Consider the following 27800-nt stretch of genomic DNA (forward strand, 5'->3'; position numbering starts at 1 on the left):
GTCCGGCTCGGCCCGGTCCCCTCCCCAGCCGATTCTCCTAGGATTAGCGCACGCGCTTTCTCGGCCGAGGGAGCAGCCGCTTTCAGCACCGAGGAGCTGCGGACAGCGCCTTCCGCCCTCCCCACCAAAGCGGCGCTTTTGCGGTCAGGAGGCCACGGCGCCGACGAGGACCATGGAGGGCGCGGCGGGCTCCCAGTCGCTAGACGGGGAGGCGGCTGCCGGCCAGAGAGCAGAGTCGAGGCGCCCGGAGACAGCGGGATGCACCTCCAGGTAAGGCGAGCCTCCAGGGGGATGCCCATCGGCAAGGGAAACGCCGCGTGCCCATCTCCTCCTCCTTCCCTGACCCTTCGTGGGTGTCCTTGAGGTGCACCGCTCCCTTATCCGCCGCCACCGCGCGCTCCGTCCCCTGCACCTCCCGCTCCTTTCCTAAACAATGGAGCCGATCTCCCCTGGGCGGTGGGAGGTGGGAGAAGGGCGGCGGAGTGGAGGGAGGGTTAGGGAGAGAGGGACTTTCTGCTTTTCCAGCACCACCCCACCCCACCCGGTTGCATCGCCGCCGCAGGCCACATCGCCGCTGATCCTCGAAAAGTTGGCCTTGCAGAGCGAGGGGTGGAGGAAGGCGCGCGGCAGTGTCCCCGAGGTCCAAGCCTATTGTTCTGGGATTCGCCGCGGGAAGGCGTTGCTCTGCGACGGCTTGGCGGTTCCCTCGAATCTCCCTGGCGATGCTCCGGGAAACGAGACCCACCCTTCACTGGGCCAGGGGGCTGACGCGCCTGCCTGAGCGGGCGAAGGATCCCCGTCGGCGCATCTGTCGCCACGCTGCGGGGCGCCTTTTGATCCTCGGTTGAAGGGACGCGCGTCGCCCTCGATCCGCGAAGAGGAGCTGTCGTTTGTGTCCGGGAGAGGATTCCTCCGCCCGGCAGCCCGGGATCGAGGGAAAGCGACGACAACGAGGAGCCCTCTGCTGGGGCGCCACGAACAAAAGGAGCGACAGGGCAATATTTCGCCCAGCTTCCCTCGCTCCGCAGTTTCCAAGAAGGCGGAGCCAAGGCTGGGCTGGGCTGCCTTCGATCTCTCGCCCTCTCTAAAATACACTGTGGCTTTGATACCGACTGAACAGAGGGTGCCGGATATGTAACAACGGCAAATGCTGTGATCTAGAAATATATCTGCCGCGTAAGGGGCGGGGGGGAGTCTTTGAAATTGGAGCCAACTCCTAGGGCCAAACGCCCGCCCCAAAGTTGATGGGCGATGCCATTCAAATAGTGTGTGCGTATGTGTGCACCGTGTCTTGTGATCGATTATGCGGAGCGGGACTTGCCTGGGGTCCCCCAATATTTTATTCAAGTTGCCGCCACCCCCACAGGGTGCAAGGGAATGAAACCAGGCGCTATCAGAAAAAGAGGTCCTAACTATAGCCTTAGAGGAAGAAATCAGTAGGGTGCTGGGACGTGGGTTTAGGAAACATTGCTTTAAGGAAGCTCTCTTTAAGGAGAGCTTCGTCTTGGATTCCCTTCACGGGCCATGGAGGTAGGTGTGTGTTTATAATCAACACGGATAGGTTTGAATTCGAAGGGAGGGATGCAAACGCTGATCAATTCTTTCATGGACTGAAACAGACTGAATTGCAGATTAACTTTGCCCCACCCCAATTAATCAAAGGTCTGAAGGCAGGTAGGGCCTGATCAGCCTGCTCCCTCCCTTATTTAGGAACATAGGAAGATGTGTAAAGCAGATGTTCTACACCCAGCTTTCCACAATGGATTTAATGAAATGAAAGCATGCAGAGGAATTAACTGGCTTGCAACCCAAACTGGCCTTCCAAGTGGAGCAATGATGGCTTTCCTTCTAACAGTATGAACCATAGGCAGCTGATGCCACCCATGCCCATTAGAGCATTTGAGCTGAGCTCAGTGTGATCTCAAAATTCAGGAAGGAGGGATCAAGTGATGACTCTTAGTCATTAAAATTCTATTTCTCCAACTGAAAATTCTCTAATGGGGAAGGGTCACAGCTAGGTAGAGCATCTACTTTGCTTGCAGAAGGTCCCAGGTTAAATTCTTGACATTGCTAGACTGGGCTGGGGGGGGGGGACTCCTACCCAGACTCCTGGATTATTTCCTGCCAGTCATATTGAGCTAGATGGTCTGGCTCATTACAAGGCAGCTGCCTGTGCCCCTGTGTTGTAAACCAGATACAGAAATGGCATGTTGGATGGGCCAGATGACTTTTGGTTTGGCCCAGCAGGGTCCTTCTTGTGTTCAGTAGCCATATATATGAATCTTCTGCAACAATAATAGCCCTTGAACTTTGTTGTTTTTCAACGCATTCCCACATTGGTTTAAAAAGACATACCGTACTTTTCCATGTATCAGACTAGGTTTTTTTATACTAAAAATAATGTTAAAAAAGGGAGTGTAGTCTTATGCACAGGGGCAATCTCCCCCATTTTCTTATTTTTGAGTCCCCCTCAAAATAGGGGGCGTCTTATGCATGGAAAAATACAGTAATTAAAGGTGGCTTTTGCTTTAACAAAGGGACACGGGTGGCGCTGTGGGTAAAACCACAGTGCCTAGGACTTGCTGATCGTATGGTTGGCAGTTCGAATCCCCGCGGCGGGGTGAGCTCCCGTCATTTGGTCCCAGCTCCTGCCCACCTAGCAGTTTGAAAGCACCCTTTAAGTGCAAGTAGATAAATAGGTACCGCTTTATAGCGGGAAGGTAACGGCGTTTCCGTGTGCTGTGCTGGTGCTGGCTTGCCAGCTGCAGCTTTGTCACACTGGCCACGTGACCCAGAAGTGTCTTCAGACGGCGCCGGCTCATGGCCTCTTGAGCAAGATGAGCATGCAACCCTAGAGTCGGACACGACTGGCCCGTACGGGCAGGGGTACCTTTACCTTTGCTTTAACAAAGCCTAGCCACTCTTCTTGGTCAAACCACAGTGAAGAGAAACACCTGTTCTTTCAGGATGCCCATAAAAGCACCTGCATTGTGGTTTTGCAACACACAATGTATTTAAAGTTAATGGATGGGTGGCTTGTTTGAAAATCAGTGCAATTAGTTGAGAGCTCCAGTGAGAGAATGTTATAGCCTAATGGAATTTGCATATACACGGTGTTGTCAGCAAAACATGCTAAAGGCGTTTTATGTTTCTTAGACTGGTACTTCAACTATAGCTGGCTGGGAACTGGAAGGATTCCCAAACTATGTTCCATAACATCTCAAAAACTATTTTCCTCTCTCTGGAGCATTAGAGATCATACACCTGGTTGAGTAGATAGGCTTAAGCTGTTGACAGGTGGGCAGAAGATGGAACAGGTTCCACTGGTAAGATCTCTTGGTGATTTGCATCAGGTCAGCAATCATTTCTAACTCCCAATTGCAATAACAAAGCGGTTTTTAAGTGGTTTACAATGAAGGTCTGAACACCAATTGATTCAAAGCAACAAACCTACAATAATTGAAGAAGGATAAGCGTAAGAGACAACAAAACAAAAGTAAAAGTTCATTAGCACATTACATTACACCAAAGCAATACAACCATTTAATAAGAAGGTTTGGAGAATAGGACAGTTGTTGTTTTTCACCTGGTGCCTAAGGTTATGAGAATAGGCATCAGTCAAATACCACAACTTGGGCACCACCACTGAGAAGGCTCTATCCATGGTCGTCTCCCACTTTAACTGAGACAGCAGGGACAGTCATATGGGAGCAGGCAATCCTGATCCCAAGCTGTATAGGGATTTATAGGTCAAAATCAACACAATAGGCCTGGAAAGAAATGGGAAGCCAGTGATTTTCTAACATTGGGGAATATGTCCTCGTTGGCATGTCCTGGTTGCTCATGGACCACTTCATTCAGAACCAACGGCTGTCGCACTTTAACCATAGGCTCTAGAATTTTGCTTTCCGCATATCTCATTGCCTGTTTGAGTAATTTTCTAGTCAAATAAGATTGCGCCCATGGGCCTTTTTTCTAGCCACTTCCCTCAAACTGGGTTCTATACGTATTCTATTGCTGTCTTTATATATAACTTTGTAGCCTAGTAAAGAGTTCTGTGGAACACACACACTTGCTTCACTCTCACTCTATACAAAAAGGTTCAATAAAACGCATTGCCTCTGAACTACGCATTTATGGCTGGCAAGTATAGAACCCTAAATCTCGACATGTCCAAAGCTATGTCATTGTGAACTCATTCCAAAATGATGTCATTACTGGCTCAGCCTCCAGCACACTCCTCAAATTGTCTGCTTGCTGATTTACAGCTACAGACTTGTTTGTGGAATGCTCAGCAAAAAAAATTCAGAGGTTTTCAGACACTCACCTTTCCTCAGTGACTTAATTGGGTCCTGCCTGATCTCACTATTATTTGCATACTGTGTGAGATGAAAAAGGTCCCTCACAAAGAGGCATTATTGACAAGAGATGTGGGAGGATAAAAATACATGTGCCATAGTTCAGCATTGTACCATAACTATCTTATACTATGTCTTTAGCTGCTTTACTATTTCGTACATTGGAAGCATCTGTTTATATAGAAAATGAGAATGTTCAGCTTTATTGTGGGTGGCAGATGCGTTTTAAAGATGCATGACTTCCTTCTTATGTCTCTTCCAGAACAGATGCAGCCTTGATTTCTTTATCAAAACTATAGCCACCATATCTTGAGTGTCTGAATGGGAAGAAATCACATTTTCTCAATCCATGTTCTACCCTTCCTGTTTTAGGCATTGTACTCTCTTGACTCCAGAAGTCTATCATTCTGTTCTAACCCTTTATTAAAATCCCATTACAAGATTCCATTAAGAAAGCTTTTACTGTGAATTCCAGGTGTGTGTTTTTTTAAAAAAATGTGATGCCTATTTAGAAACTTTGCAAACAATGCAAAATCATTGATCAGCAGAGAGAGTGTTGTTTGTTTGTTTGTTTGTTTGTTTGTTTGTTTGCTTGCTTGCTTGCTTGTTTAGAGGAACTAATTGGTAACCTTAATATTTGATTTAGAGTCTCACTGCAGAGGGAAGCCAGTTTGGAAGGAAAAGGAAAAACTAGACAGAAAAGTTTGCCAGCTTTTAGTGTTGTCTTACAATATAGCCACAGGATCCCTTTGTATTACTGGCTGGTGTGATTCTAGCCCCCCCCCCCCCTTGCCCTTTCTGGTTATAATAGCAGCTTTGTGGGCTGCAAGCAAATGCTAATCGAAGGTTCAGGAATGAGCCAGAGGTTTCACCTTTTTGAGCTTCTACAATCAAAAATGCTGAAGATGCAGCTCTTTACTGTGGCCTGGGATATATACATTTAGGACACACCCTATTATTGTGGCTGTGATTTAAAATGCTGTGAACCGCCTTCAGATTTTATGACGAAGGGCGGTATATAAATCTAATAAAGAAAGCAAACTGTGTAATATTGTATGGGGCCTTGTGGTGAAGGCTGGGTAAAAAATTGAAATTAATCACGAGTGTAATTGAAATCATAATACCTGGGTAAGATAGGCAGATACCAGATGAGGAACGGTGGGGTGTTTTGTCAGACTTTTGATTTTAAACTGCTTTCAAGAGTTTTTTCAACAGTCCAGCGGTGCATACATTTAATGAAACAAACAAATATTCATGTGAAACAAACAAACAAATGTAATCACTGGAACCCCTAAAACTGAACAATTTACTATTGCGGCGCCAGTCTCTAGTTTACCATTTCTTGGTCACGTGACTGAGCAGTCCATGGTGGTACAGAACTAGAAACCTCTGGATGACAGCTAACTTGGTTCTTATTAGGCCACCTTTAAGCCTAGTTTGGGTGGATGAACTGGACTGGTTGATTAGCAGGAGGAGTGAGAACCTGTTCATTCTCCTGAACCTTTCTGATGTTTTTGCTATCTTTAGTTATTGAGGCCTCCTGGGCCATCTGGCAAGGGTGAGGACACCTCCTCCTCCTCCTCCTCCTTCTTCTTCGGGGATCACTCATAGCTGAGTAAGATTGTCTTCCATGAACACAGTCTTAGCAGTGAGTCCCTAAGTGACTGTGGAGGCCAATTCTGGATCCACACATCCTTCCACAGTGGGAACATAGGTTTCCGGATGGGAGTTGATCATGGTGAGGATTTGCCAAACATGCCTTCCTCTTAGCACGTTTCTCCCTTGCTTCCTGAGTTCGAGTGTCTTCAAAGCCCATGACACCTTTGGTAAAGGCTGTTCTCCAATTGGAGCACTCACAGGCCAGTGTTTCCCAGTTGTCAGTGTTTATACTACATTTTTTTTAGATTTGCCTTGAGAGAGTCTTTAAACCTCTTTTGTTGACCACTAACATTACGCTTTCCATTTTTAAGTTTGGAATAGAGTAATTGCTTTGGAAGACAATAATCAGGCATCCACACAACAGACCAGTCCAACAAAGTTGATGTTGAAGAATCATTGCTTCAGCACTGGTGATCTTTGCTTCTTCCAGTACACTGGCATTAGTTCGCCTGCCTTCCCAAGTGATATGTACTTACCTTTTTATGAGACCCCATTGAGAGAATCTCTCGAGGAGTTGGGGATGCAGGGGAGGCTGTGTGGCACACACTTTGTCCCCCAGCCTTGCTGCTGCCACCCCCGCCACAAGCACAGGAGGCAGCCATCTCACTCTGCCTAATGGTTGGCATTAACCAATGTGGTTCTGCTCCATATTAATGGTGAGAAATCCAACTTATCTGGAAATGAGTGGACAGTTGTAACCCCCAAGTCCAAGAACCCCCTAGCCACCATGATATATGCCATCCTACTTACCTTTGAAGAGTGTTTAACAACTTCACTTAATTCAAAAGTGGCACTCTGTGGGAATGAGATAAGGAGAGTGTGCAAGGTTGGTTATTGGGGGGAAATGCAGTTTGTTTTCCAGTTTGTTTAGGGCACTGTTTAAGTGTTGGCCCTAACCTATAAAAACCAAAAAGTCTCAACAGGCTACATACCTTAGGGAGATGTTCTTCTGGGTGAGTGCCCTCCACACGCACGCACACACTGGTACATAAAGATCCTAAAAAAAAGTTTTTCTGAAGTAAGGAAGTTGATGGGAAAGGAGGACGATATCAGCAAAGGTGCATACTTTATGGAATGTTCATCCCAGTCATGCCTAATATATTGTCATGATCAGCTGCTTTGATATTCTTTACTTTGGAAGAATGGGAGGCTCATGATGTCACAGGTGGCAGCCAATCAGTGCTTTGCACAGTCGGCCACTGGTTTCCTTGAGCTCGATCCTGGGGAGAAGAACAAACAACAAGCGACTCCTTCCACATCAGCCCCACTACTCCGATTATTGTATGTTTGATTGCATCCCTTTTCTTCTCCTCTTTCCAATTAGCACTGCTGGATTCTGGTCAAGATCAGGTACCTTCTCTACATTGGCTTATGAAAGTGATAGGAGAGACAAATAAGGGGTGGCAGTCAAGCAGCTGTGATACACAATTAGAGCTGTTGGATCCCACCTTTTCTTCCTTACTGTCTGCTTTGCTGAATATCTCTTTTGTTTCTTTCTTGGTTGCATCCAGCTGGTCTAGACAAAAACGGAGCTGTCAGACCATAACTTTGAAGCTGCAGGCTTTTACTGTTCCATGGATGGGAGAACAGTTCTGCTCCCACTGTAGCCTCAACAGTTCTGAATATACATTCGTGCTATGACCAGGAATCTCACTGCCCATCCAGATCTCTCCGTTTGTTGCTTTGTCCTTGGATCACCATCAGTGAATTGATGGATGACCATAAATTTGACAGTATCGCAGTGTAATGAAGATACCAATTTCTCTTGATTAAATATGCCTGGCATCTAATATTTTCCTTAGAAAATCGTCTTGATGTGCCGCCCAAATGAAGTGATAACTTGGATCACTGTTAACAAATAGTGCTGGCCTTCCCGTTCACCATCGAAGGTCATAGCAAAAAATGTTTATGAGTCTGCAAATTTCCTTAGCACACAGTTAAGAAAACTGGCTTGTCATTTTCAATCAGGCAGGTATGGGAGTACTGTAAGTAAATGTGGACTTTTCACTTACTCTATAATGTTCTTATTCTTAAATGTTTACACTCACATGTGGACTCTTAAAAGAATTGATACCCTGACATTTGAAAGCATTCGGGCTGAAAGTTTATGAGTTTGGGCTACTTTTTACATACCACAATAACTTAGCATTGCTGTGCCACCGTGGGAACTAGAAACTTGCATTAAGGAAACAAAAATAGGTCCTGAAAATCGCTAAAAAATGCTTCAAGGCTTATATGCAGATTTCCAGACAAAAAGCTCACATTTTCTCAAAATGTGATCTGAAAGTGGAGCAACCTTGCCCCAATGCTGAATGCCCCAATGCCCCACTCCTGATTTTCACATGTTGGGTACAGACATCAGCGGGGGGGGGGGGGCTGCACCCAAGCAGCTGCAGGTGTATAGGTGACCCATGCAAGCGGGACTCCTGCATGATCAGGAGGGGTTGTGGTCCCTCTCCTGCCCCGCACACGGAATGAAATGCAGGAAAATTTTTGTCTGAAAATAACTAGCGGGTATTGTTGGTTTAAGGGGATGTGGGTGGTGCCGATCAGAAGGTTGGCAGTTCGAATCCCCGCGACGGGGTGAGCTCCTGTTGTTCGGTCTTAACTCCTGGCCACCTAGCAGTTCGAAAGCATGTCAAAATGCAAGTAGATAAATAGGTACCACTCCGGCGGGAAGGTAAACAGCATTTCCGCGCATTGTTCTGGTTGCCAGAAGTGGCTTAGTCCTGCTGGCCACATGACCCGGAAGCTGTATGCTGGCTCCCTTGGCCAATAAAGCAAGTGAGCGCCACAACCCCAGAGTCAGCCACGACTGGACCTAATGGTCAGGGGTCCCTTTACCTTTACTTTTATTGTTGGTTTAAACTACCAGTCAAGTTTTAAAGAGGGAGACGTTCTGTTATGCAGCATTGCTGCCCCAGCTCTCGCCAAGTTCAGAGAGAGGGGAGGCATCCCAGTGGCAGCAAATGTGGGGGTGGCATGAAGTGGGAGCACCGTTCCTCAGGTGGTAAAGCAGGACAGGCCACCCCTGACAAGCAGTCTTCCTTAAGATTCATTCCCCCCGTTATGAAAATGCCCAAGCTTTATAATCAGCCTGGGAAGCCCTGTTCTCTGGCCCATTGCTGTCAAAGCATCTTCAATGTATTTTATGAAAATCTAACAATAATTTAGAAAATCCAGCACTAAGTACATAGTAAAAACGAACGCACAGCCATGTGTACACTTCCTCTCAATTATTCTAAAGTGCAATAAAGGGCTTTAAAAAGTGCCTACAAATTCATTAATCTGCAAGGTGCCTATTCCTATCAGTGCGTTATAGTTCTCTCTTTCATATTCATTATAATGGATTGTAGTGATGAATATCCAAGCTCTATCTATTCTCCATCTCATCTGTAGATAATACTCAGTGGTCATAAAACTTCCTATTTTCTTTGTACCATCTCTTAACTAAATATTGTTATGAGGGTTTTTTGAGGTGGTGGTGGGGGAGAAAGTAGGTTGTACAGTATGTGTAATCCTTCTAACTCTTGGATCCAGCTAGTGTTAACATATAAGCCAGGCTAGCTTCCTGTGTTGAGGTGATCACCTGGGTGATGGGCCATTAAGAGAAACAAAGGAAAGGGGCCCTGTGTGAGATGGCAAACGGGTGGGACTCCTTTATGGGTGGGGCAAATAATTAGATGGATGAAGCAGTTGAGTTATGGTGATGTGGGCCAGAAGCGAAGCAGCAAACAGAGATGGGGGTCATGTTTGATTTCTGTTTGAATCCAAGGTTTGTGGCTATGGAAGAAACAAGACCATTTTGGGATGTTAATGCTCTGAACCCCTCCATTGTAGGCTCACGTTGTATATTATGTATAAATAAGCCATATATCCTAAAGGCATCACAGTCTCTATTGTGCCTAATTCCAAAAGAAAACACAGAGCTTGGGTAAGCGCTGGGAGCTCCCGGGATCTCACACTGCTCAGCGATTGGGGTGGCATGCCACTATATCACTGGCGGAAAACCTTCCGATACAGGCGGTCATTTGAGGGATAATCTTTTTGCTGTGTTAAAATGCTTTTATGCTGCTTCTGTTCTTCTGTTGCCATTTCAGTGTTTTATTGGTTACTGTTCACGTAAGGAACTTCCTCTCTGTGACTGCCGAGACAATGAATACCTCTTGGCATACATTTTGCATGGGAAAGCAATAAAGAAAAGCAAACCCATTTCTTCCCACAGGGAAAAAGTAAAGCCAGAGCTTTGTCAAAGTTGTCTTAATGTGCCGGAGATCAGAAAGACGGAGCCGAGCTCCAGCGGAGGCTCCTGGGAACGGAGATGTCCCGTCCATCACTGCCCCATTGATGCTTCTCCCAGCTCAGCGAGATACCACCAGGCCTCTTCCAGCCATATGCATGCCCCAATCTCCACTCGATCCAACGGGCAGGTGCCCTCTGGCTCCCAGGACTCCTTCCAGCCTCACCTGTATTACCACTGCAACCAGCAAGAAGCCAGAAGCAGCTATGCCTTGCCTCCCCTGCCAGGCCATGGGGAGAGGGCCACTTTGTGCTCCCATCACTCCAGTGGGGATTCGTCGTCAACTCCCCAGCACGAGGCTGCGGACATGAGATGGAAACAGTGGCCCCACAACCAGCAGCAGTTACGGCCAGTGCAACACCATGTCGTCACGGTCAGGTGAGGACAGATGACTGTAATGGGTTACACTGCCTCCTTCATCGAGGGATAAGGAGATGGAGAGTCTTGGCTTGCTCTGTGGAGTACCATGTGCCTCTGAAATCCTCTTTATGCATTTTGTTTTTCAGTGGGCACTTTAGGCCATCGCTTAGCGGTGGGGCATGTGCTTTGCATGCAAACCCCCCCCCCCCATATCTTCAGCTCACAAAAGGACTAGGTAGCAGGTGAAGGAAAGCCCCAGAAAGTTTCTGCCAGTCAGAACAGACAATGCTAGCCTAGATGGACAAATGCAAAGCAGCTTCCTTTATTTCTATGTGTACCTAGAAAAGCGAATGCAACAAACATGCCTCAGTTTTACAGATACACTCATTAGGTAACCAGGATGGGTTACTGCTCCCTAGTTGTGTGCAGAGTCAGTGGCAAACCCGAGCATAGTTTTGGGGAGGGGGTGAATTGGGTTTGTGGGCTTGCCTTACTCCCATGTTTTTAAAACACTTCCCCCTTTGCTCATTTATCAGAGGCACCTAGTAACATAAAGGCAATAGTCACTTAATTTTGATGCTAATACTCCTTTACAAGCTGAAACTTAACGATCCTCGTTCTGGCTCCAGGCCAGTCTAAGGGCTGTTTGCTGCCTTACTTTTAAGATCTGAATACACTCTTGGGAGTTCAACCTCCCTCTAAATCGCCATGAAAATGTTGTGCTTCTATTATATGCAGCTCTATCTCTTGTGAGCTGTTTCTGCGGTTTTGCCCTTTGTGTGTTTGTTCCTCAAGAAAACAAACAGACAAGCCATTGTGTTTTAGTTTAACAATTCATTTTTGTCATAACGTTGCCGAGGCAGAAACAACTCCAGAAAGTTTGCCCTGGTTTTTCAGACATGGTGCGAAATGTGAGTCTTAGGGAAGGCATGTGTGCTGATTTGCACAGGGAAGCTCTCAGCTGGAAGGACTCCCCTCTCTGAAGGGCTGCCCAGTCCTAGTTCAACTTAAAAGAAGGAAGAGCAGCAAGGATCAGCACCTGAACTGAGGACTAAGTCACCTGAGGTCACCTGGTGGCAGCCTTCCTCACAATAGTGGGGTGTGTTACATTTCTATATAAATTATAGTAATTATGCCTGAATTTGAATCTCTACATATAAAGTAGCACAGGTAGATCCATACCCTCTCTTATAATTCTGTAGTGATGCATTTTGCATTTCTTCCTTTTTGGCTAATGTGCAAGTGGCCACTCTAGAGCCTAATACACTTTCCCCCACCCAGTCCTCAAACAGCAGCATTCTGCTTTTAAAGTTCATTGAATGGATTTTGCTATTCCTTTGTGTGTGCGTGTGCGCACGCACATGTGTTCTTTAACAAAATTCTGAAGCAAGTTCTTCTAATTCAAATTTACTTGCCCAATTTCTAATGAACGAGCCTCCCGATTTGAATCTTGTTTTCACTATTCTCAAGTTTTGGATACTATTGGATTTGGTTTTGGTTGTTGTTCTCAATCTGTACAATATCATCTCTGGAAAAGTAATATTTATTTATTTATTTATTTACTCCCTCCCCTTGGTGCTACCAAGAATACTTAGCATTCTCGCCTTAAAATTCATCCTCAAGGAAAGTTAGGATCTAAGATGACAATCCAGTGCCTTGCAGCTTCTTTTGCTTTTCCTCCCACATGCTCTGTTCTGCACGTGTCCTTTGCTTCCCATAACTTTTGCTTCCCATAGGTCCTTCTCCTAGACGCAGAGCGGCATTTGTGCAAGAGCTCTGTTCCTAGTGCATTGCTCCGCAGAGGGTATGGACTGATTTGTGCTCTGCACTTTAAGATCAAAAGCAAAATTTGATCATTTAAATTAAGTTGCATTTGAATTCTAAACGGCTGAACAAATTCCTTTCTGCTCTAGCTTAATGGCTGTAGTCTGGCCTTGCAAATTCTTTGCCCTTCCTGCTCATGCCTCTCTCTCCCACCATTGTGAGAGGTCCCCTTGGCAGTACAAGCTCACTCACCTGTACAACAACCTTGTTGTACTTCACCTGATCTATATGGGTTGGACTTGGGTACCATCACCGAGGTTGTGCCTGTGTCAGTAGAGGCATGACGCTGAACTTGCAGGAGAACTTGATGGCAAATGCGTGAATGATGGGCCCTTCCCTGCATCTTTATAAGTACAGCTGGAGGGGTGTGTACAACCTCTTTGTTTATTTATTTTATTACATTTATACCCCACCTTTCTTCCACGGAGCTCAAGGCAGCAAACACAATTCCCCCCTTCCTTGTTTAAATCCCACAACAGCCCTGTGAGGTAGGTGACAGGCCTAAGGTCACCCAGTGAACTTCATGACCAAGCAGGGATTTGAACCCTGGTCTCTCCCAGACATTCTAACCATAATAATAATAATAATAATTTATTTGTACCCCGTCCATCTGGCTGGGTTTCCCCAGCCACTCTGGGAGGCTTCCAACAAAGATTAAAAATACATTAAAATGTCACACACTGAAAACTTCCCTAAACAGGGCTGCCTTCAGATGTCTTCTAAATGTCAGGTAGTTGTTTATTTCCTTGACATCTGGTGGGAGGGCATTCCACAGGGCGGGCGCCACTACCAAGAAGGCCCTCTGCCTGGTTCCCTGTAGCTTTGCTTCTCGCAGTGAGGGAACCGCCAGAAGGCCCTCGGCACTGGACCTCTGTCCGGGCAGAACGATGGGGTGGAGACACTCCTTCAGGTATACTGGGCTGTGGCCATTTAGGGCTTTAAAGGTCAGCACCAACACTTTGAATTGTGCTCGGGAACGTACTGGGAGCCAATGTAGGTCTTTCAGGACCGGTGTTATATGGTCTAGGTGGCCGCTCCCAGTCACCAGTCTAGCTGCCACATTCTGGATTAGTTGTAGTTTCTGGGTCACCTTCAAAGGTAGCCCCACGTAGAGTGCATTGCAGTAGTCCAAGCGGGAGATAACTAGAGCATGCACCACTCTGGCAAGACAGTCCTCAGGCAGGTAGGGTCTCAGCCTGCGTACCAGATGGAGCTGGTACTCACACAGGACCCTCATTGCCTTCACTGGTTCCGATTCAAAAGAGAGGTAGAAGTGGGTATCATCCGCATATTGATGGACACCCAGCCCAAACCCCCTGATGATCTCTCCCAGTGGCTTCATGTATATGTTAAAAAGCATGGGGAAGAGGACGGAACCCTGAGGCACCCCACAAGTGAGAGCCCAGGGGTCTGAACACTCATCCACCACCCCCTTTCTGGACACGGCCTAGGAGGAAGGAGCGGAACCACTGTATAACAGTGCCCCCAGCTCCCAGCTCCTCTAGATGGACCAGAATAATGTTATGATCGATTGTATCAAAAGCTGCTGAGAGATCCAGCAGAACTAGGAAACAGCTTTCACCTTAGGCTGCTGGAGATCATCAACCAGTGCGACCAAGGCAGTTACACCACAAAGGCTCTCACTCCTAGATTCTGCCATTGTGCCTTTGAAACTTATAACCTATATTCCGAGTGGATGCAGGGATTGTGCACTGAATTCCTCAAGGAAACTTTCAGGGATTCCCCAGCTGAGAGCCCAAGTCTTTCGCCAAGGGACACAAATTCCCACCATCCCTTGCTGTCACCTGTGCTTGCTGAGCCTGGTGGAGGTTGCTGTCTGAAGCTGCCTGGAGAGCCATACGTTCCCTCCTGCTTTTTTAGATGCTTCAGCCTGGTTGCTGGTTGAATGAACCAAGTCAGCAGAGGACCCCCATAAGCCAACTCCATCATCACCCAAACTGCCAACCCCCCCCCCACCCATGCTATTTAGGGTTCATTGCCTCGTACTGCATCCCAGACTTCTGACTTTGTCCTTTGCCTGCCTGGAAGGGTTAACTCTCTCATGAACGGAGACTTCTGCCTGGGCTGAAATTAATAAGCCAATGAATATCTTTCTCCCTACAGACATGACAAAGTGTTCAGGATGCCAAAGAGGTAGGTTACAATCAATCTCTCTACCCTATCATCATGTCTCCTCCTCCTCCTCACACCCTGCTATTAGGAACGAGGCAATGTATTATTCCTGGTGACATCCCAGGCAGGCAAAGAGCTGCAGCTACATTAGTAGGTTCACAGCTCCTCATTAAGAGCTTCCCATCTGTTTCGAGTCCCCCGCTCCCCCCAACCCAACCCGCTTTGCAAGAGATGTACTCCGCAGCTTTAAGGAAGAGCTTGCCTTCCAGAGAGCTTTCCCCATATCACACTCGAACCAGGTATTGCCGTGTTGTTCTGCATGTATGGCCTTCCTTTGCACGTTGCACTGTTTTGCACATTCGACATTTAGCATGCCCCGTTATGCTCAACATAGCACGTGAAATGTCAACATTTTCTTTCCTCCACATCACAAGTGTTTCACACAAACGTACATCAGGTAGTTGGAGACAGTAGTGGCTCCCTGTGGTGTTTCTACCGTGTAAATATGGTGTGTGTGTAAGATATGTATTACTTTCTATGTTGTGAAGCAGGCGTTTGCTAACTTCTTAATTTGTGCCTATATCTACTGAAATGGATTTAGTGCCCTAAAGCTAACACTAGTAGCTAAAGGCATTGGGATACAGAAGCTAGGGACTGTCCTTCCAAAAAAGAAAACGAAAAGTGCTTTCATTCAGCTGAGCCTGCTGGGTTGAGCATCTTGACTCACTGCATGATATCACTCATCTCTTCATTTCTGCATGCTACAGCCTCTTCATCTTCCAAGTGATGACACTGTTTATTTGCCTCAGCTAGAGATCTGCTACCAAGCTGCTCCTCTGACAGATGCAGCATAACACAAATAAAATGTTAATAGGGAAATTCAGGGGAAGGTAGAGGGACTGGATGGAGGGCCAACATTTCTCTGACAAGAATTTTCGGATCGGTTTTTGAAATATTTCCTTTTGGGTGCTTCACCGCCAACCTATTGGAAAATGTTAGCCCGGCCCAGAGAATATTCAGTGAAAAGCCACCCCAAATGTCTCTGGCCATGAATGAAAATGGGGACTGGCTGGCGCAGCTGTAGATCTAGTTTAATAACCGTCTAATACCATTTTCATCGTAGGGAGGGAAGCAGCAGGCTTGGCACCTGCCCCTTTCAGTCTTACCTTCTCAGCTCGTTGCTTCTTTCATCTACTAATCTAGCTCCGTTCAGTATTACCTGAGCCAAAGGCTGTGTACAAACCATCCATTGAAAGCACATGACTTGCCCCCAAAGAATCTGGAGCACTGTAGATCATTAAGGGTGCTGGGAATTGTAGCTTTGTAAGGGGTAAACTACGGTTGCTGGGATTCTTTGAGGGCAACTACATACTTCAAATCAGGAGTTGTCAACCTGGTCCCTACCGCCCACTAGTGGGTGTTTCAGGATTCTGGGTGGGCGGTAGGGGGTTCTACAGCACAAGCTGAATCTTCCTTCCATTGAGCACTGGTGGGCGGTAATGAAATTTTACCATCAAGAAAGATGCATTAGTGGGCGGTAGGTATAAAAAGGTTGACTACGCCTGCTTTAAATGGATGGTGTGTATGGAGCCAAAATTTATCAGAAGAGAATTTTGAGAAACATTTGAGAACATTCTTTTTGACCACCCCAGAACTATAAAATGAGGAGGTTCTAATTCTGACTGGAGCAGTAGTGCTGGGGAAGGGAGTGTCTGATGTTTCCCTCCTGTGTCATTTCCTCCAAAGAGAAATCACTCCCAAGATGTTACACTAGTCCTGCTGGTGAATAATAGGCAGGTACTTACTTACATTAGGGACGCGGGTGGTGCTGTGGGTTAAACCACAGAGCCTAGGACTTGACGATCAGAAGGTCGGCGGTTCGAATCCCCATGATGGGGTGAGGTCCCATGATGGCGTGAGGTCCCTGCTCCTGCCAACCTAGCAGTTCGAAAGCTCATCAAAGTGCAAGTAGATAAATAGGTACCGCTCCGGCGGGAAGGTAAATGGCGTTTCCGTGTGCTTCGCCAGAAGTGGCTTAGTCATGCTGACCACATGGCCCGGAAGCTGTACACCAGCTCCCTTGGCCAATAAAGCGAGATGAGCGCCGCAACCCCAGAGTCGGCCACGACTGGACCTAATGGTCAGGGGTCCCTTTACCTTTACCTACTTACCTTACTTATATTATGCATCTCTTTCCTTCTAGCAAGATAACTAAATGCAGTGTGTGTGTGTAAGAGAGAGAGATTTCAGTCCAGAAACAGCACAGCATCTCCCCTTCTCTAGCTCCACTGCTCCAGTCAAAATTGCAGGCTTCACCCCTTCCAAATGGCTGCTTTAAAGAGGAAGCTGAGAGATGGTGACTTGTTTTATCTCTGACTGCAGTGAGAGAGACCAACCATTAGGCTGTCTTAGGGTATGTTCACATTAGTAGCTTGAAACACGTAAGGCCACCTCCTTCCCCCTGCGTTTCAAGCCCCATTTTCGCATCAGAGAGGGCGCAGGGATGTCTAACATGTATGGCCTTTTTGGTCTGAAGGTTAAATGCTGAGACTTCAAGGCAACCTCTAGTTTGGCTGGGCCTCTCTCAAATAACATGATAGGGTTTCCCTCTCAGCTCCCCCTTATTCCACCCCAAGAGGAATGGAATAATTTGGTCGTACATGGTGCTAAAAACTGAGCTCCATTACTATATACACCTCCTCTCCATCTTCGTAAATGGAGAGCGGACATGACAAACAAGGTACCCCCAAGGAGCAAAGGACGCAGGCCCCCAGCTGCAGGACTGCTGCCCCCCAAGCATGCATGCTAATGTCATTTCCCTAACCATTCTGGGATGGGTAAGGCACTTTTTAGCCACTTATTTATTTGGGGGGTTAAAAGAAGAGCCTAATTTCAGGACAGAGTGAGGCAGGTAGGTGGCTTGTTCTCCAGCTATGAAGACTTGGGGGAATAGTTACAGGTACAGCCTAGTATGTCCCCATGCGCCTAGGTAATCTGAACCAATAACTTGTGAACCCAGAGCATGAGCCAGTGACCTGCTCCCACCAGCACCCACCCTGAAACTTGGTGCCAGATTACACCAGTAGCCAGTGTGGGTTTTAACTGGCAAGGTTAAAAGAAAAATGTCCCTCCCCCCTTTAGCCACCTAAGAGAGAGAGAGAAATGAATGAAACAGAAAATGAAATGAAATGGCAGCTTCTTGTTTTCCTTTTGCTCCTTTCCAGTTTGTCCCAAGTGATTGCTGAGTGGCCGGTCGCTGTCTTAGTGCTCTGTTCGGTGACCGTGTTGGTCTGTACGCTGGTGAGCGTATTAGTGGGAAATTTGCCTGATTTTTCTGAGCCCTTGATGGTAAGTTTCTTTTGCAGATGATCTGCCTCAGGGATATACAGTATCCTTCCATGTAAAGGTTGGTTACCCTCTTTCCATGCTTTAGAGTTGCCCTGGCAAATACTTGTAGGTGCCTAATAAGATTTCTTCTCCCACAGACTTCCAATAAAATATGTACAGAGTGTCAGTTTGCATTTCTTAGTACAGAAAGTATTGATCTGATGTGTAGAGATCTTTCCTATTCTAATTAGTTCAAGAAGGTTCCGGAAGCTTCTCTGTGTGAAAGAAACAAGCAGAAGGTTCATAGTGTTTGGGTTATTCCTTCAGAGAAGCTGAGTACAGCTGGTTTAAACTGGTTCTGTTATCTCTTCTGTCAAGATCATGCTGACTATAATAATACGCCAGAAGGAGCCTGGGTTTCACTTTCTCTATCTTTCTTCCTTCTGTTGTGGTGTTCTGTACATAGTGTTAAGGTTTAGACTTATTATAAGTTATTGTAAGTTTCAGTTAAGTCTGCTGCAACCGGACTTCTTATGGACAGTGCCAATCCTGAACGTATTGGATTTGTGACCATTATGCTCATTTGCCTTCAGTAGCAGTGAAGCTCTGCTGGATGAAATATTAATTGCCTCTGGTCTATTTTTTGGGAATCCTGCAATGTGTTTAAGTTTTTACTCTGCTAACTATACATTGGAGTTCTGCTCTGGATCAATGCTGAGTAAAATTTCCACTACAAAGGGAACATTATAAGTGTTGTCATCTTTTTAAACCACTCTTGTAGATTTTCAGAAGTCATTAAATAACCTGACCTTAATAAAGTCCTTATTTAAATTATGGCCTTTTCTGGTGTGGGGTGGCTAAATCCAAACTTTACATATTAGGCAAAATCCTCGTAGCAAAAGTCCTATTGACATGGATGGGAGCTGCACAAGAGATTTGCATTGAATTGAAATGAACTGGAATTTGTTCAATCCCATTAAATTAATGGGAGATCTTACCTATCAAAACACTTCATTCAAATGGGTCCAGACTTGGTTTGCTCAGGATTAATTCTGGTTATCCAGTCTTGAAATCTTAAACTTGTACATGTTTCAGAAAAAAGGACTCATCTGAACATACACATTAGATTAGTGCTATAGCCAATGGTGTGTTGTAAATAGAAATGCCCTTGTATAACATCTTGAAATATGTACATTTTTATATTTATAAATAGGGATTTGAGCCACGAGACACCGACATAGGCAGAAAGCTCACCGTCTGGAAGAATATGAAAAGCCACACAGGCTATAAGAAGATTCTTTCTCTTTCCCCTCACACTGACAACAGGTACATGTTTTGAGGGCAGGGATATGGATTACAGCAGGGATGTCCAACTTCCAAGAGACTGCGATCTACTCCCACTATAAAAACACTGGCAGTGATCTACCCATTGGATTAACCAAAGTTGTTGAGCTTTTTGAGGGGGAGACTTCACCAAAAGTTGAACTTTTGGGGGGGGTGTCAGAACCAAAGTTGTTGAGCTTTTGGGGGGGGGGGGTTGGGAGCTCCATCAGGATCGACCAGGAACGCCCCACAATCAACCGGTAGATCGAAATCAACCCATTGAACATCCATGCTCTAGAACAATGGCCCATTTCTTATTACGTTATGTATTGTGGAACCATCAATATACATGGTGCTTAACAGCATAAAATAGGAACTGAAAAAAGACTGTAGTCTATATTTCCACCCTGGAGGAGGCAACAATGTGTGGGGCAGGAAGCAGAGGGATAACAAACAAGAGGCACAGAGGCTTGCCTCCTAAGATGTTAATTATTATGGTTTCCTACCATATTTCTGTGAGTCAGATATTCAGGCAATGTGTTTCCATGGAAACTAATCGTTAGCCAGTCTTCCTTAGGTCTTCTGAATGGTGCAAAAGCTGGCCTCCCATCCCCCAAGGATGATGATGATGATGCTAACCACCACCACCACTTTATTATTTATATCCCGCCCATCTGGCTGGGTTTCCCCAGCCACTCTGGGCAGCTTACAGCATATATAAAACATAGGTGTGATCAACGTGTCTGGAGGGCTGGCCTAAGGCATCTTATTTATAGAGGAAAGAGCAAAACATTATAGCCAGGAGTTTTGTTGGGGGGGGGGGGAGTTATTGAGCTTTTGGAGGGGAGGTCACAGGTAAAAATCTCCTCAATAAAAAGACATTATGGGGGACAGGCTTCTTTGGGGGTGCAGAAGCTCAGTGAATTATTTTTAATGCTTTTCAATAATTTTTGAGGATTTAAATTTTTTGAGGATTTCACATGGGCTATGCCCAGTGCTTTTTTTTCCCTTCTAAAAAGATGTTTAGGGGTACTTTCATTTTGACCCCAGAAAAAAATCTCTGGCTATGCCCATGTTACCCACCCCACTTCCTGCGCAGTGGCAGTTGGCTCTTACTTCATCACTGGCAATGGGGCACTGCCCTTCACCCCTGAGACAAACAGGCGAGTTTAAAGGGTGCAGGATGGGCCGTGCCACACACCTCTCTTCTCACCCTCACCCTCTCCCTGATGTGGGGCAGTGGATTTAGCTGCCCCTTGGAGTGCTTAAAGCAGGGGTAGGCAACCTAAGGCCCCGGGGCCGGATGCAGCCCAATCGCCTTCTCAATCCGGCCCACGGACAGTCCGGGAATCAGTGTGTTTTTACATGAGTAGAATGTGTCCTTTTATTTAAAATGCATCTCTGGGTTATTTGTGGGGCCTGCCTGGCGTTTTTACATTAGAATGTGTGCTTTTATTTAAAATGCATCTCTGGGTTATTTGTGCCGGTGTTTTTACACAAGTAGAAGGTGTCCTTTTATTTAAAATGCACCTTTGGGTTATTTGTGGGGCATGGGAAATCATTCATCCCCCCCCCCCCCCCGAAAAAATATAGTCCAGCCCACCACATGGTCTGAGGGATAGTGGACCAGCCCATGGCTGAAAAAGGTTGCTGACCCCTGGCTTCAAGTATCCCACCGCCTACGGCCAGCCTTTATATTTGGAAATAAATGCAAACATGACACACCATGGGCTGCTTCCAAATGAAACAGTGTCAGCACTCGGTAAGTGCTGCATCCCAGGAATTTCCGCTGCTTGAAGAAGTTGGGTGAGCATAGGGATAGGTGAACTTAAGGAGCATCACAGAAGGAAATCTCCCTCATCCTCTCCTCCTTCCTGCATTCATCTACAACCTCTCCGTGCCCCTCAAAGAAGAAACCCTCTCTGTGGGGTGAGGTGACAGGTCGCTAGGAAGCAGGAGGGGGCAGGAACTTATTTAAGTTACACTGCTGTTTACCTTCCCTCCAAACATACTGTAGGATCCAAGCCTGGAAGAGGACAAGGGCAAGAGAGGAGGGAGAAGGAGAAGCTTTTCTTACAGCTCTGTATTGTAAAAGCCATGCAGATGAGTTCAGTGGCGTAGCGAGGGTTGTCAGCACCCGGGGCAAGGAAAGTAATTTGCGCCCCCTAACCCATGGATTTTAGCACTCGAGTCTCCGCACGCCTGGCACCCCCCGCTCCACCGTGGGCAGCGACCCGGCGGCTTGGATCGGATTCGCACAGCCAGCACTGCAGTGAGAGAGAGTGAGCGAGCCAGGTAGGGGCAGAGAGCTGCGAGTGCGAGCGCGCACCCCTGATGTTGCGCCCGGTGCGGCCGGCCCCCCCTGACCCCCCACGCTACGCCACTGGATGAGTTGCAGAACCATGCTCAGTTCAGGACAATGTTGTTTCTTTTTTTGCTAGTTACGGGGACATAGGCATGAACCGAGGGCAGAGATCCATACAAGGCGAACGAGAAGCAAGAATAAGGAGGATGGTGGAGCCAGACTATGAAAAGGATGGCTTCTTTTGTGGACCCCCAGGTAAGCTTTGTTTGAGATTGCCCTCCAGAACTGACCAAGGCAAGAAAGTAAGGACGTTTTCTGTGATCCCTCTTGAGACCTCTGGGTATAGGGCGGTATATAAATTCAATAAACAATAATAAATAATTTTCCTTATGGAAGGTTTTTGAAGCTGCCTCATTCCATATACTCATTTAAGAGCCTTCAGCTTGCAGGATACACCTTCAGTGCAGATCTGTCACTAATAGGAGGCGTCATTTCCTATTTTACAAGCAGGGAAGCAAAGTGAGAGCTTTTATTTCTTTAGCAAATTTATATACCGCTCTTCATCGTAAGATCTCAGGGTGGTTCAGAGAGTAAAATACAGGATAAAAATATGAAAATAAGTAAGAAAAAAATAGCAAAACAACCCCCCCTTCCCACAGACACATTTAAAAGGCTGCAGAATATTAATCAGCTTAGAGTTGGCCAATATTGTGTGGTGTGTGTGTCCATGCGCATTAGTATTAGTGAAAGGACTCAGAGATGCTTCTTATCCCCCAGCCTCAAAAACCCACAAGTGCAACATTGGTAATCCAAGGACATGGGTATAAACTGGAATGATTTGCTGCTTTGAGGGTTTTAAAATAAAATAAAATAAAGCAGTGTATAGATTTTATGAAATAAAACAATTAATAAATTAAGTAAATGACCAGACACAGGATGCCAATTAAAACCAAGCTAACAGGAAAAGAAAATCAATAAGATGAGATAGTTGTGGCATAGCCCAAGTTTAAGTTGAGTTAAGGTAACCAATGGTTTAAGCAAACAGGGTAAGTCTTGTTGTATGGTTGCCTCTTTGGAAAGCAGAGTTATACAAGGACAGTGAAAGCAGCCTACAGCATCATCCCCCCCCCAACCCACATGTCTAGAGCTTGTTCCAAGTAGTTTGTCAGGTATCTTTGCCGTTACATAACTGTACCTACTATTTTGGCCCTTAGGGAAAAGTTATTCTCAGCTGGTATTTATGTCCACAACTGCTGGAAGCTTATGGAACTTGAAAGCAATACAATCCATGTGTCAAATGGAGCAGGACAAGGTTGGTATTGCTGTAAGGAATATGCACACACTTATACTCCTGGGTTGTTTTAACTTCAGGTTAACGCTTCTGAATCAGTGTGAAATCCTTACTTCCAGATATAGTTTTTTTTCTCTCTCTCTCTCTCTCATACACACAGAGAGGCACATAGGAGGTGCCTTAGTCAGACCACTGGTCCATCTCGCTCAGTATTGTCTCCATAGGCTAGCAGAGGCTCTCCAGGGTTTCAGATAAGAGATATTCCAGCCCTGCCTGGAGATCTTGGGGACTGAACCTGAGACTTTCTGCTCTGCCACTGAGCTACAAGCCTCCCCACAAATTCCGTAGAACGCTACATCCTGAAACACAACACTAGGCTTTAAAAGACGATTGAAAAATCTTTAAAAGTCCCCATCCTCAGAACAAGACATTTGTCAAAAGGATAAAACAGAAATGGAAGTGGGGCAGGCCTAATTCATTCTTTTTCCCTTTGGCTTTTCCAGATCCGTTCTCATGCAGAGTTTGGGAATCTCTGCCAGCGTACTGAAGCCAACGAATGCTGTCCAAGTTGGTCTCTTGGAAACTTTATCGCAGCCCTGTACAACCGGTCTTCTTGTTTAGAGGTTACCGAAGCCGATGTTTCCCACACCCTTGTGCTCCTTCGTTCGTGTGCCCCCGACTATCACAAAGGTGTCCTTGTCCCTCCTTGCATCGGTCCCAAGACTGAAAGAGACAAGCACGCCCAGTGCTCCAAAATCCCCGAGAAATGCACTCGCTTCCGTGCTGTTTACCAGCTTCTTCATTTCCTCGTCGACCGAGATTTTCTCAGTCCACAGACAGTGGGATACCAAGTGCCAACCCTGAAATACAGCCTGCTGTTCTTGCCTATGATGAAAGGAGCATCCATGATGGGCATCTACCTGAACAACCTTGAGTCGTGGGACTTGTTTGATAATTACACGTCCATTACTGGGATGGATCTGGGCCTTAAGCAGACATTATTCCAGCACTACCTATTACTGGATACCGTGTATGCAGTCTTGGCGATACTGGCCATATTTCTAAGCATATTTTTTTATTTGCGCTCGGTCTTTATTACTTTTATCACCTTAATTATTGTCTTTGGTACCTTGATGATTTCCTATTTCTTGTACAAGGTGGCCTTTAGATTCTCCTACTTCCCTTTTGTAAACCTAACAGCGGTAGTCATTCTCAGCAGTCTTTGTGCCAACCACACCTTTGTCTTTTTCGACCTCTGGAACCTGAGCAAGAGCCAGAACCCATCCGCCGGGCTACTGCAGTGGGTAAGACTAACCATGCACCACTTTGGGTATCTCATGCTAGCATCTTGCCTGACGACTGGTGCTGCTTTCTATGCCAGCTACATGAGTTACATAACCGCCATCCGATGCTTTGCCATCTACATGGGCACCTCTGTCCTGGTGAACTTGGTCTTCATGCTGACCTGGCTTCCTTCCACCGTTGTGCTGTATGAACGTTACCTAGCAAGGAACTGTGTCTATAAACCAGAGGGCTATTGGAATAACAGCGGGCACAAGAGTGTCATTCTCTCTCTCCACCACATCCTCAGGCGTATCCAGAAAACCTGGCACGAAACTGCCAAGTTATTGTTTGAGAAAGTTCTTCCTTGTGGGGTGATAAAGTTCCGCTATATATGGATCTGCTGGTTTACCGCCTTGGCTATAGGGGGTGCCTACATTTCCTGTCTGAACCCTAGGCTCAAACTGCCTTCTCTAGAGATGTCATCCGTGCAGGTTTTCAGGCTAAGCCACCCCTTTGAGAGGTATGATGCCGAATATTGTAACGAGTTTATGTTCGAAAGGCTGGAGCGAGGAGAAGACCTGCACATGCCCGTCACTATTATATGGGGTGTACTCCCAGTGGACAATGGGGATCACTTTAACCCCAAGAGCAATGGCACTCTGGTGATGGACCCAGCATTTACCATTGAAAATTCTGAAGCTCAGCTATGGCTGCTGGACTTTTGCCAAAAAGTTAAAAACCAGACTTTTTACTACTCTGAGCTGGAACAAAAACCCACCGTTTGCTTCATGGAAGAATTTCACCGGTGGATGGATAGCCGTCAGTGCTCTAAGAGAGATCACAGCTTCAACCTCTGCTGTAATCACTTCTCCTTCCCATACAGCAGAGAAATCTTCCTTCATTGCATCAAGATGATGATCATGGAACAAAACAGAGACGAGGCTGAGACTCGGGACCTAGGCCTCAGATTTGATGAAAGGGGCAACCTGGTTGCTTTGGTGCTACAGTTTCAAACCATTTACCACTACAGCTTCAACTATAGCAAGGCCAAGCATTTCTATGATGAAATTGGCCTCTGGATAAGAGAAGAGATGAAGGCAGCCCCCATGGGGCTTCAGAACGGCTGGTTCACCAGCAAGCTGGAGCTCTACAATCTCCAGCACAGCGTGGACACAGAGAGTATGGTAGTGCTGGGCTTATCAATAGCCATCTCATTTGTGGTTCTTTTGCTCACAACTTGGAACGTCCTTCTTAGCTTGTTCTCCGCCGCAGCAATTACAGGCACCGTTCTGGTAACTGTCGGCCTGTTGGTCCTCCTGGAGTGGCAGCTCAACGCGGTGGAGTCTCTCTTCATTTCGGCAGCAGTGGGTCTCTCCGTTGACTTCACGGTCAACTACTGCATATCCTACCACTTGTGTCCGCATCCTGATCGCCTGAGCCGCGTAGCCTTCTCCCTGAAGCAGATGAGCTGTGCCACTGTCATGGGGACTTCGGCTTTGTTTTCGGCAGGTGTCATCATGCTCCCTGCCACCGTGCTGGCCTACAGGAAGCTGGGCATTTTTGTGATGATGATCAAGTGTGTCAGTTGTGGCTTTGCGAGCTTCTTCTTCCAGTCTCTGTGCTGCTTCTTTGGCCCGGAGAAGAATTGTGGACAAATAATTTGGCCTTGCACTCGTGCTCTAAAAAACTATTCGGACGACCAGAGCTCTTCCAACAGAACGTTTACCTGTGGGGGAAATGAGAAACAGAGTAGGTTACAAAAAGATCAGGAATCCAACAGTGCAAATGAACAGTACGAGCTCCAGCCTTTGGCCAGGAAGCTTAGTGACAGCTTTGACAACAGCACCTCCACAAGCAAGTTGTCCAATCGCCCATCTGTCTTATCTGAAGACATTCAGCTCCAAGATAGCAAGTGCTCTGGAATGGAAGTTCATCCTTCCTCTGAAAAGGACAGACAGAAGCTGGAACAGAGTGCAGGGCGTCATGTAGCCCTTTGCCAATGCCCAGCCCTGCAAACATCTTCTCCTTACAAACCTGGAAGCAGCTCAGGAAATGAAACAGAAAGTCATAGGGAGAGGCCTTGCAGAGACTGCAGATGTAAAAAATACGGCCATAAAGCTTGGGACCATCTTCAGTCAGCCAGCACAGTCGATGACAAACTGCTGAATAAATCTCACTCCTCAAGCAACACCGATCAACAAAAATCAGATTATACCTCAGAAAATAGTAATGTACCAGAAACTGAAATGTATGAACTCCACAGATGCCTTTATTCTACTGGCAGCTCTTTCAGTGCTCAGAATGTCTCCAGTGAGACATCCCTGAGTGACTTTGAACCAAGCGTAAAACTCATGGAATCCGCCAGTTATTGCCCAGGTCATTTAGATGTAGCTGGTTCTTGCTGTCCAACTCAAAGAGGTCACCTGAATGGAAAAAGAGACACCCTGAGGCTGGACCTGAGGGAGACTGTCTTTGACACATCGGCTTCAGCATCCCAGCAAAACAGTGGTTTGAGGAAAACTCAAAGGTTAGGAGTAGGGGGCGAGGATCCAGTTGTCTTGCCAAACAGCAAACCAGATATGCCTGATGTTTGGATCAAGCGGTCTGGCGCCCAAAACTCTGGATACTGAAATGAACATCTCAGAGGAAATAATTGCTATTTCAGGGGCAAGGATAATTAATTTCCATTTTGAGTAGTGAGTATAAAACTTTTCCAAAAACGAGAACAAGCTGCATTTTTACAAAGCCAGCAAACCTGGTGCGGATTAGAGGCAGATGTTATTGCAGTGTCAGCTGTTCAACTGCCTGCTCCATAGACAGTGCCATATTCTCTATTATACTGCAGGATTATTAAGCAAGAGTTCTTTGTCATTCTCTCCAGTGCAATTCGTTTTGGAGTAAACGGAGAGGCATGATGATGAGTGGAATAAGTGTGAAGTAAATGGCTCAAAGGATATCTTAAAGACAAAGGGAAACCCTTTTCTAAAACATCATTGCTACTAACCGACTGCAATTCGTTTTGGAGTAAACGGAGAGGCATGGTGATGAGTGGAATAAGTGTGAAGTAAATGGCTCAAAGGATATCTTAAAGACAAAGGGAAACCCTTTTCTAAAACATCATTGCTACTAACCGACTGAATATCGATGGTGTGACACAAAAGGTGTCTTTTAAATCAGTCATCCCTCTTTCCACTATCAGTCAAACAAATCTCCTTAGGGAAATTGTACTCAGATAGCTGAAAGTAATATTATTTGGTGTACTTTCTTTCAAAGACTAACCAGTAGCCCTTCCAAAATAATGGTGGTTGCTCTCCCCTCCAATTTTTCCCTACAATGTAATTTACAAGTGGAACCTGCAAGAAATTGTATTGCAGCGTGGAACATTTCTGTTCTGGGGTCCAGCCAGCCAGCCATGCCTTTCCCTAGATATGCTGTTCCATTCCCCCCTCCAGTTTTCCACCTCCCTGCCAGTCAGGATTCTGTGGCCACTGAGCATGCTCAGTCCTCATTGGGTTGCTGTTTTTGCCCCCTTAAGTCTGCCCCCTCCTACTTATTTTGTGCCCTTCTGCAAACCTTAGTCCCCCTGCTGGTAACTTCCTCTTGTGCGTGGATGATGAAGTTTTGGCTGCAGAAGAG

At 46.2% G+C, this 27800-nt stretch overlaps 1 protein-coding gene across 2 annotated transcripts; it reads left to right on the forward strand.

The window, feature by feature from the left end:
* Positions 1-27175, forward strand: DISP2 (dispatched RND transporter family member 2). Of its 2 annotated transcripts, XM_028722566.2 has the most exons (8): positions 1-270; positions 10243-10695; positions 14626-14655; positions 17859-17982; positions 19175-19287; positions 21726-21844; positions 22804-22901; positions 23384-27175. In XM_028722566.2, the coding sequence occupies exons 1-8, from the start codon at positions 173-175 to the stop codon at positions 26792-26794; spliced, it is 4446 nt and encodes a 1481-aa protein (XP_028578399.2). In that variant the 5' UTR covers positions 1-172; the 3' UTR covers positions 26795-27175. The 2 variants fall into 2 exon arrangements, with proteins under 2 accessions (XP_028578399.2, XP_028578409.2); XM_028722576.2 differs by lacking the exon at positions 14626-14655.
* The last annotated feature ends 625 nt before the right edge of the window (positions 27176-27800 follow it).

Source organism: Podarcis muralis, chromosome 1 (assembly GCF_964188315.1).
Source record: "Podarcis muralis chromosome 1, rPodMur119.hap1.1, whole genome shotgun sequence".
In the NCBI taxonomy this organism is placed as follows: Eukaryota; Metazoa; Chordata; class Lepidosauria; order Squamata; family Lacertidae; genus Podarcis; species Podarcis muralis.